At 40.2% G+C, this 11,521-nt stretch overlaps 1 protein-coding gene across 1 annotated transcript in view; it reads left to right on the top strand.

Moving 5' to 3' along the window:
• The window catches only part of LOC307140945 (histone deacetylase 4-like), a 98,510-nt gene that overhangs the window by 7,245 nt on the left and 79,744 nt on the right, over positions 1-11,521 (top strand). The window contains exon 2 of the mRNA XM_079840763.1: positions 1,011-1,125. Within this exon, the coding sequence (XP_079696889.1) occupies positions 1,104-1,125 (22 nt within the window). The 5' untranslated portion in view covers positions 1,011-1,103. The remainder of the gene's footprint in view (positions 1-1,010; positions 1,126-11,521) is intronic.

The following is an 11,521-nucleotide window of genomic DNA, read 5'->3' as shown; positions in this document are numbered from 1 at the left end:
GGTTTCCGGTTGAACGTCATGTTTCCTGGAAACGGTGTGCACCGGTGTGCAACGGGTTTGAGATGCGTTTTTTCTCGTTTGGTGGGTGTGTCAAATATGTCAGTCCAATCAGCAGCAACATGTATATAAACCACGCGGTATTAAAGAGATAGCTCACACAATGGGTCCAAGTGAAGATGTTTACATGTGTCCGCTGCAGCTCAGTATACACAACAATTGAAGATATTAGAATGTCGTAAGAGAATATATATATATATATAATCAACATGATGATGTATTTATTTATATATTTAGCTTCATTGCAAGGCAAGTTTATTTATATACCAAATTTCATATATGGTAATTGCTTGATATAAAGTGAGAAAGAAAATAAGCTATTAAAAAAGTAAGAACTAGAAATAAAATGATTTAAATTAGAATTGATTACCAGGAGATTAAAAAGTTAAATAAATGTGATTGGGGTGTTGTCATTTATTCTGGATGGCAAGGGAAGTGATTGCATGTATTTTGCAGTATTAAACACGTATTTATATCGATTTTATCAGGCTCCGAAAATTCCTTAAAAAGAACACAAAGAATGGCCTTCTCGGCTGCCATAGTTACAACTCTTGCGTCAACAGAACAGGGTGTTCAACGCAGCACCGTTACCGTTTAAAAAACGTTTTGCAATGTTTTGTCGTGGCTGAACGCAGCCCAGATCACATGTTCAGAGAGCAGCCTCTTTATAAACCACAGATATGAGTTTTAAACAACTACATTCTCACCTGGAAAACTCTTAATACTACATTGTCACACATTAACAGTAATATTTGAACTGTGTGAACACAGCCCATGTCAGCCATTTCTCAACGAGACGAGCCGCTGGCAGAAGCCCCGCCCATGAGTCACCACGCGGATTCGCGTTTATTGTGAAGCGTCCAACTTCGCATGAATAGCGTGATTTATTTGCGTCCGGTGTGAACAGTAAGAGCTGTGTGAGATCTTTATTTGATGGATCTGTTTTCTAACAGCTGCTGGCTGGATTGTCAAGAGGAGCAGAAACCGCCGCTAACATCTGAAGATCTGAGATCGCTTTGAGACGATCATCAGCGGCTCCAGATATCATGACTTCCCAAAGCCATTCAGGTGCGTGTCTTATGATTCTGACCACATCTCCTGCTCTGACCAGAGGTGGACAGTAACTACATTTACTTGAGTATCTGTACTTTCCTTGAGTAGTATTGTTTCTGGAAACTTATGACTTTTACTTCACTACATTTGAAAGACAAATATCGTAATTTTTACTCCACTACATTTTTATCAAGGTCCTCGAAGTAGAAAGTCGTAGCCGCTTTGAAAGTCAGAGGATGATTTGTTTTCTTCTTTAAAACGGGATTTGTTTTTTTTTGCAGACAGTCTATCAGTAATCTCTCTTGTAGGATCTCATCAATGATTTCCAAGTATTTTTTGAACACCAATCAATTGATGGCAAAATAGAAGGCGGCAGTTCCCAGACGCAGAACCATAGTCATACTTAAAAGTTAAAATTCAGAAGAGCAGACGTGGATAAGTGTGAAAGTGCACAGAAAGCTGCCTCTCAGACGCCAGACCACAAGAGCTGAGGTTTAGTCTATTGAATCTACTAAAATCTTATTATAGTTAATTAAAACTAAAACAATTCAGATGCCTAAAATGTTATAATCAAAAGACTGACTAAAACTAAATCAAAATTTGCTGTCAAAAAGAACACTGGTATGAAATATGGTCGGTCAAATGATTTTTATAGATTTACCCGCCAAGTTGCGATAGCCTTGTGGATACAGCGCTAACACATAGCTAAAGTTCCACATTGATGTTAGTTAGCATGCAAAAGCGTAGTTGGGCTAATAAAGTCCTTTCAGAAATATGTTTTACATAATCCTGTCAAATAAACACAATGTAGAAACCTTTCTTTTCTAGTATGATTTTGACTTTGATACGAGCTTTGTAACTTTTAAACAAGTATTTAAATGAGGTATGCTAGCATGTCACCCATGATGGAACAGTGTGCATTCATACAGCAATGCAGCAATAATAAAATAATGCGTTTACTTTTACTTTTGATACTTAAGTACTTTTAAAAGCAAGTACTTCTGTACTTTTACTTAAGTAAAAATCTATCTTTACAACTTTCACTTGTAATGGAGTAATATTTAACCAGTAGTATTTTTACTTTTCCTCAAGTAATGGAGTTGTGTACTTTGTCCCCCTCTGAGATGAGCAGTGATGTCATCTTCTGGCCTGAGCGTCAGTAATCCAGGATTGGTTTAATGATGTAATGGGTTTCCACACAGATCATCCGTTCTCACCCTCACACACACTCATCTGTGTTACACTTCACTTACACTGCTGTAGTTCAATAATAAAGCATGTTAATGTGTGTGTGTGTGTGTGGTTCATTATGAGTGTTTGGATCTGCTCAGGTGTTTGTAAAAAATCCTTTCGGCTTGTGAATATTTAATGAGCATTTTATGAAGTGACAGATCATGTTATTCTCATTTTATTGAAGATTTTTTTCCTCTTCATTATTTTTCAGTTTCTGAGAAACGTTTCTGGGTTAGACGTTTAACACTCACGTACACACACAGGACATTTCACTGCATGATATTCATAATGATATTCATAATGATATTCATAATGCCTGCAGTTATAGTTTATCTTCGCATTCTGCTCATCGTTTGATGTCTCGTCTTCTGTCCAGTCAGCTTTATTTCTGAAGCGCTTTATACTAGATTTCACAAAAGCTTTAAAGTAATAAACAGGAAAGTTATGATCAAAGAGTTCAATAACTGTAAAGTTCACGAGTTGAGCTCTAAACGTGATGTACAGTGTGAAACTCCTCAGGCGGGTCAGAGGTCAGAGGTCAGGTCAGGATTGGTATCATTCAGAATATGTCCTTGTACAACCCCAAATCAGAAAAAGTTGGGACAGTATGGAAAATGCAAATAAAAAAAAGAAGAAGTTTACTTTGTTTAAAGTTTACTAAATTTACTTTGACTTGTATTTCATTGCAGACAATATGAACACAAAATATTTCATGTTTTGTCTGGTCAACTTCATGTCATTTGTAAATATGCATCCTTTCCTGTCATTCAGACCTGCAACACATTTCAAAAAAAGTTGGGACAGGAGCAATTTAGGGCTAGTAATGAGGTAAAATGGTTAAATAATGATGTGATTTGAAACAGGTGATGCAAACAGGTTACTGTAATTATGATTTGGTACAAAAGCAGCATCCAAGAAAGGTCTAATCCTTTAGGAGCAAAGATGGGCCGAGGATCGCCAGTTTGCCAACAAATACGTGAGAAAATTATTGAAATGTTTAAAAACAATGTTCCTCAAAGAAAGATAGGAAGAGATTTGGATATTTCACATTCAACAGTGCATAACATAATTAAAAGATTCAAGGAATCTGGTGGAATTTGAGGTTGACCAGACAAAACATGAAATATTTTGTGTTCATATTGTCTACAATGAAATACAAGTCAAAGTAAATTTAGAAATCACTTCTTTTTTTTTTTTGCGTTTTCCATACTGTCCCAACTTTTTCTGATTTGGGGTTGTAGATCAAGTTGTTCTGTATATTTGTCATTCGGTATTCGTGGTGATCAACCAGTAAATCTAACGCTAGCTCAGCAGTCGTATTGATCTTTTGCTGGATTACCTGTTCATGATGGGATGTTCCATCATTCCTCAGGGTTCCCGAGCGCTCAGACTCGTTCTGATCTGTTTCTCATGTTTATATTTATCTGAGCCTCACTTCAGGACTGCAGCTAAACTCAGTGATATTTATAGATTCTGCACGAGCGCTGGACAAACAAATGTGCCGATTGTTTCTGTCCCTCCAGACGGCCGCAGATCCCCCAGATCCCCCATCTGACTCCCGCTCGTCTCACATCTGTTCCCAGCGCCTGAGTGTTCACATCACGCATGGAAGCTCGCTGATTTTAATTGCAATCGCTCCAGACAAACAAAAGAGCGAAGCGAGCCAGCGGGAGAGGGAGATACTGGATGTTCTGCCAACATCCAATTACAGTCTACACAGGAACTGTCACTGCCATCCCACCTTTTGACATTTCAGGCATTTGTCTGTGTCCATTCGGGACACTGATGTAAAGATCCTAATGATATTGCGTCTAATGAAAGTGATGATGCGGTATGTTCCCAATTTTGCCTAATTGGCACTTTCAGAAGTCCATTCATTTTTCCGTGTTTTCGTGTCTCTCCGTGGCTTTTGGCTGCTGAAGCGTTCGTGAATAGCCATGATCGTCACCTGACAATAATCTCTTTACTAGTTTTCAGCTCATTTTCTTGTATATGTCATGATTGTTGAGACGGACACTTCCTTTCTAGTCATGAATGAATAAAAGATCGTTTTACACACACTTCAGGAGGTTGGCAGTAGAAATACGGGACATTCATACTAAACTTCTCTTGCGCTGTATAAACACTGATTTCTACAGGAGTGTCCAAACCCTTCTGGAAGCGACGCCGCTTCCCGTAATGAAAGAGTCCCCGAATCGACTGCAGCGATCCACACGGTGTCAGAAACAGATCACATGTTGTCTTCAGAATCCGCTTCTCTAACAGGAGGAGTTCTGGGGGTATTTTTAGACAGTGGGTATCTAGGAGACCCGTCCACCATGACCACAGCATCAGGACGGATGGCCACCTTCCTCTGGTTCTGCAAACACCAGCTCTCAGGTTAATGTGCAGTCAAAGCCTCTGGTGTACAGATGTTGCTGTGGACGAGAGCAGCTGTCAGTCTTCGGCTGAATGTTTGTGTTGGGAATTGCCTTTTTTGCATGTCACTTAGGAACCTCGACTCTGTTGTGCTGTCATTTTCATGACTACATTAAGGCTGACCTGTCGTTTTATTGTCCTGTGGTTTTCTGAAGGTGCTCTGCTCTATGAAGCGGAGCTCAGGTTTCATGTCTGTTGCTGTGTGGGGTGAGGCATAACCACAGCTCTCTTATCGAGGTAGTACTCCAACACATCGCCATGCAAAGTGATCCATTTAGTCATCTTGGTTTAAATAACCACAGCATATCAGTTTCATGTATCAATTTCAGGCTGTGCGTGTTCCTCATATGAGCTTGAGCTTAGCATTTCCCATGCAAATCCAGTGCTTTAGTCTGTGTGGCCTGAGCGGCGACTAATGCAGGAAAATAATGTGCTTTTGATCAATCTATGGCTCTCCTCAGATTGATTATTAAAGGGTTAGTTCAGCCAAAACTGTAAATTGTGTCATTAATGACTGAGCCTCATGTGGTTGGACACCCGTCAGACCTCTGTTCATCTTCAGACACAAATGAAGATATTTTAGTGTAAATCTGATGCTCTGAAAGGCCTCCATTGGCTCAATGCACTTTACACTCTCAAGACCCTTAAAAGACACTAAAGACTAAAGTTACAAAGTCCATCTCACTACAGCGGCTCTACAATAACTTTATGAAGACGAGAATAGTTTCTGTGCGCAAAAAAACCCTAAATAACGACGTATATAGTGATGACGATTTCAAAACACGGCATCATGAAGCTTCGAAGCGTTATGAATCAGTGAGTCGAATCATGATTCGGATCGTGTGTCAAACCGCTGAAATCATGTGACTTTGGCGATTCAAGTCTTGAGAGTGTAAAGTTGAGCCAATGGAGGCCTTTCAGAGCATCAGATTTACACTAAAATATCTACATTTGTGTCTGAAGATGAACGGAGGTCTGACGGGTGTCCAACCACATGAGGCTCAGTCATTAATGACACAATTTACAGTTTTGGGTGAACTAATCCTTTAATATGAAGCTGTATATGGTGGCAGGGATCATCGTCATCATCAGCTGGTCTGGGGTCAGATCTCTCTAGCTGCTCCTCCTGCTGACCGTCTGTCACTCGTTCTGATGTTCTCTTGGCCGTTCCTGCACTGACCATCAGGATGACGGGACATTCTGTGTTACAAGAAGTTTAGCCTTTTTTAATGCACTATAATCACACATGCATAACCCTGACATGCCCATTTACCTTGTTCAGACCAGTAGATAAGTGCCTTTATTCCTACAGCGCTTTATTCAGGACAGACCGTTTCACAGAGATAGCAGGAGAATGATGCGCTTCGGCTGTTGGTCAGTTCTGTTGTAAAGATTATCAGTTATTAAATATTTCATTTCATCTATAAAGCAGTTCTGCACAGACGTAGTCCAGCTCAGCTCAGTTCATACAGCAGCGGCAGATCAATAATATTGTTGAATATTACAACCCCAAATCAGAAAAAGTTGGGACAGTATGGAAAACGCAAAAAAAAAGAAAGAAGTGATTTCTAAATTTACTTTGACTTGTATTTCATTGCAGACAATATGAACACAAAATATTTCATGTTTTGTCTGGTCAACTTCATGTCATTTGTAAATATGCATCCTTTCCTGTCATTCAGACCTGCAACACATTTCAAAAAAAGTTGGGACAGGAGCAATTTAGGGCTAGTAATGAGGTAAAATAGTTAAATAATGATGTGATTTGAAACAGGTGATGTCAACAGGTGATTGTAATTATGATTTGGTACAAAAGCAGCATCCAAGAAAGGTCTAATCCTTTAGGAGCAAAGATGGGCCGAGGATCGCCAGTTTGCCAACAAATACGTGAGAAAATTATTTAAATGTTTAAAAACAATGTTCCTCAAAGAAAGATAGGAAGAGATTTGGATATTTCACATTCAACAGTGCATAACATAATTAAAAGATTCAAGGAATCTGGAGGAATTTCAGTGCGTAAAGGACAAGGGCGCAAGCCTAAGCTGAACAACCGTGATCTCCGATCCCTCAGGCGGCACTGCATCAAGAATCGTCATCATCTAGAAGCCATATCACCACATGGGCTCAGGACTACTTTGGCAAACCTTTGTCAAGTACCACAATACGTAGTTACATCCACAAATGCCAGTTAAAACTGTACTGTGCCAAAAGGAAGCCCTATGTTAACAGTGTCCAGAAGCGCCGTCGACTTCTCTGGGCTCGAGGCATCTGGGATGGACCATCACACAGTGGAAACGTGTACTGGGCTCAGATGAATCAGTATTTTTTGGGAGGAATGGACGCCGTGTGCTCCGGACCAAAGAAGAAAAGGATCATCCAGACTGTTACCAGCAACAAGTCCAGAAGCCAGGGTCTGTCATGGTATGGGGTTGTGTCAGTGCCCTTGGCAAAGGTAACTTGCACTTCTGTGAAGGCTCCATTAATGCTGAAAAGTACATAGAGATTTTGGAGCATAATATGCTGCCTTCAAGAAGACATCTTTTCCAGGGACGTCCATGCATATTTCAACAAGACAATGCAAAAGCACATTCTGCACACATTCTGCAGTCCTGGCTGTGGAGGAAGAGGGTTCGGGTACTTGACTGGCCTGCCTCAGTCCCGACCTGTCTCCAATAGAGAATGTGGACAACGAAGACCCCGAACTGTTGCCCACCTTAAGACTTGTTTGCAGGAAGAATGGGACAAAATTACACCTGAAACACTTCATCACTTGGTGTCTTCAGTCCCTAAACGTCTTTTAAGTGTTGTGAAAAGGAATGGCAACATTACAAAGTGGTAAATGCTTTACTGTCCCAACTTATTTTGAAATGTGTTGCAGGTCTGAATGACAGGAAAGGATGCATATTTACAAATGACATGAAGTTGACCAGACAAAACATGAAATATTTTGTGTTCATGTTGTCTGCAATGAAATACAAGTCAAAGTAAATTTAGAAATCACTTCTTTTGTTTTTTGTTTTTTTGCGTTTTCCATACTGTCCCAACTTTTTCTGATTTGGGGTTGTAAAATGGGATTGGCTTTTTCTGGGTGGAGGAAGTGGGCTTGTTTGGGCCCTGCTGTTTCACGCTTTATGCTAACATTGAACTCCCTGCTAACCCTAACCCATCAGCAGCCTGTTGTTATGAACCGTACAGTTTTCCTAACGCATGGCCTCATCCCTCATGGACCTGGAGACGCCAGCGGATCTGAGCTGCACCTGGGCTCTGGCCTTCTATAAATACACACACACATATAAACAGAATTCCCTGATGCGTGCGGCTGTGATCGGCCTAATTACAGGAACACCAAGCCGTTTCCAGGGGTTTTCTAGACCTTAGAAATTTCCTCAAATGGAGCTTGTGGAGGATTTGCAGCCCTGGGGAATCGCCTGTTATTCTTCTCCCGATCTGGACAGAAGCCGAGTCGGATGAGCTGGGAATATCACGGTCCAGATATTAAACTGAGAATGAAGGAGAATGTGTGTGTGCGTGCATGATGACTCCCACTGTATGGCTTCACAACGCTCCATCCATCCCTCCATCCCTCCATCCCTCCATCCCTCCCTCTGGTTATTTATAGCCGTGTCTTGCTGTGTTCGGCTGCTGTGAAGAAGTGGAAAGCCTTTTCATGTTCTCTGTAATTACCATCTGCTGCAGGAGGGGGGGGGGGGGGGGGGGGTCTGCTTTACTCCTCGTTTACACTGTTATTTACCACACTACCGCTTTACTCCTCGTTTACACTGTTATTACCACACTACTGCTTTACTCCTCGTTTACACTGTTATTTACCACACTACTGCTTTACTCCTCGTTTACACTGTTATTTACCACACTACTGCTTTACTCCTCGTTTACACTGTTATTTACCACACTACTGCTTTACTCCTCGTTTACACTGTTATTAACCACACTACTGCTTTACTCCTCGTTTACACTGTTATTTACCACACTACTGCTTTACTCCTCGTTTACACTGTTATGTACCTCACTACTGCTTTACTCCTCGTTTACACTGTTATTACCACACTACTGCTTTACTCCTCGTCTACACTGTTATTTACCACACTACTGCTTTACTCCTCGTTTACACTGTTATGTACCTCACTACTGCTTTACTCCTCGTTTACACTGTTATTTACCACACTACTGCTTTACTCCTCGTTTACACTGTTATGTACCTCACTACTGCTTTACTCCTCGTTTACACTGTTATTTACCACACTACCGCTTTACTCCTCGTTTACACTGTTATTACCACACTACTGCTTTACTCCTCGTTTACACTGTTATTTACCTCACTACTGCTTTACTCCTTGTTTACACTGTTATTTACCACACTACTGCTTTACTCCTTGTTTACACTGTTATTTACCTCACTACTGCTTTACTCCTCGTTTACACTGTTATTTACCACACTACTGCTTTACTCCTCGTTTACACTGTTATTTACCACACTACTGCTTTACTCCTCGTTTACACTGTTATTTACCACACTACTGCTTTACTCCTCGTTTACACTGTTATTTACCACACTACCGCTTTACTCCTCGTTTACACTGTTATTTACCACACTACTGCTTTACTCCTCGTTTACACTGTTATTTACCTCACTACTGCTTTACTCCTTGTTTACACTGTTATTTACCACACTACTGCTTTACTCATCGTTTACACTGTTATTTACCACACTTCCGCTTTACTCCTCGTTTACACTGTTATTTACCACACTACTGCTTTACTCCTCGTTTACACTGTTATTTACCTCACTACTGCTTTACTCCTCGTTTACACTGTTATTTACCACACTGCTGCTTTACTACTCGTTTACACTGTTATTTACCACACTACTGCTTTACTCCTTGTTTACACTGTTATTTACCTCACTACTGCTTTACTCCTCGTTTACACTGTTATTTACCTCACTACTGCTTTACTCCTCGTTTACACTGTTATTTACCACACTACTGCTTTACTCCTCATTTACACTGTTATTTACCACACTACCGCTTTACTCCTCGTTTACACTGTTATTTACCACACTACTGCTTTACTCCTCGTTTACACTGTTATTTACCACACTACTGCTTTACTCCTCGTCTACACTGTTATTTACCTCACTACTGCTTTACTCCTTGTTTACACTGTTATTTACCTCACTACTGCTTTACTCCTTGTTTACACTGTTATTTACCACACTACTGCTTTACTCCTCGTTTACACTGTTATTTACCACACTACTGCTTTACTCCTCGTTTACACTGTTATTTACCACACTACCGCTTTACTCCTCGTTTACACTGTTATTTACCTCACTACTGCTATACTCCTCGTTTACACTGTTGTTTACCACACAACTGCTTTACTCCTCGTTTACACTGTTATTTACCTCACTACTGCTTTACTACCGCTTTACTCCTCGTTTACACTGTTATTACCACACTACTGCTTTACTCCTTGTTTACACTGTTATTTACCTCACTACTGCTTTACTCCTTGTTTACACTGTTATTTACCACACTACTGCTTTACTCCTCGTTTACACTGTTATTTACCACACTACTGCTTTACTCCTCGTTTACACTGTTATTTACCACACTACCGCTTTACTCCTCGTTTACACTGTTATTTACCTCACTACTGCTATACTCCTCGTTTACACTGTTGTTTACCACACAACTGCTTTACTCCTCGTTTACACTGTTATTTACCTCACTACTGCTTTACTACCGCTTTACTCCTCGTTTACACTGTTATTACCACACTACTGCTTTACTCCTCGTTTACACTGTTATTTACCTCACTACTGCTATACTCCTCGTTTACACTGTTATTAACCACACTACTGCTTTACTCCTCGTTTACACTGTTATTTACCACACTACTGCTTTACTCCTTGTTTACACTGTTATTTACCACACTACTGCTTTACTCCTTGTTTACACTGTTATTTACCACACTACTGCTTTACTCCTCGTTTACACTGTTATTTACCACACTACCGCTTTACTCCTCGTTTACACTGTTATTACCACACTACTGCTTTACTCCTCGTTTACACTGTTATTTACCTCACTACTGCTATACTCCTCGTTTACACTGTTATTAACCACACTACTGCTTTACTCCTCGTTTACACTGTTATTTACCACACTACTGCTTTACTCCTCGTTTACACTGTTATTTACCACACTACTGCTTTACTCCTTGTTTACACTGTTATTTACCACACTACTGCTTTACTCCTTGTTTACACTGTTATTTACCTCACTACTGCTTTACTCCTCATTTACACTGTTATTTACCACACTACTGCTTTACTCCTCGTTTACACTGTTATTTACCACACTACTGCTTTACTCCTTGTTTACACTGTTATTTACCACACTACTGCTTTACTCCTCGTTTACACTGTTATTTACCACACTACCGCTTTACTCCTCGTTTACACTGTTATTAACCACACTACTGCTTTACTCCTCGTTTACACTGTTATTAACCACACTACTGCTTTACTCCTCGTTTACACTGTTATTTACCACACTACTGCTTAACTCCTTGTTTACACTGTTATTTACCACACTATTGCTTTACTCCTTGTTTACACTGTTATTTACCACACTACTGCTTTACTCCTCGTTTACACTGTTATTTACCTCACTACTGCTTTACTCCTTGTTTACACTGTTATTTACCACACTACTGCTTTACTCCTCGTTTACAC

Source organism: Gobio gobio (assembly GCF_949357685.1).
Source record: "Gobio gobio genome assembly, chromosome: 17".
Classification (NCBI taxonomy): Eukaryota; Metazoa; Chordata; class Actinopteri; order Cypriniformes; family Gobionidae; genus Gobio; species Gobio gobio.
This window is presented reverse-complemented; position numbering and strand designations above follow the sequence as displayed.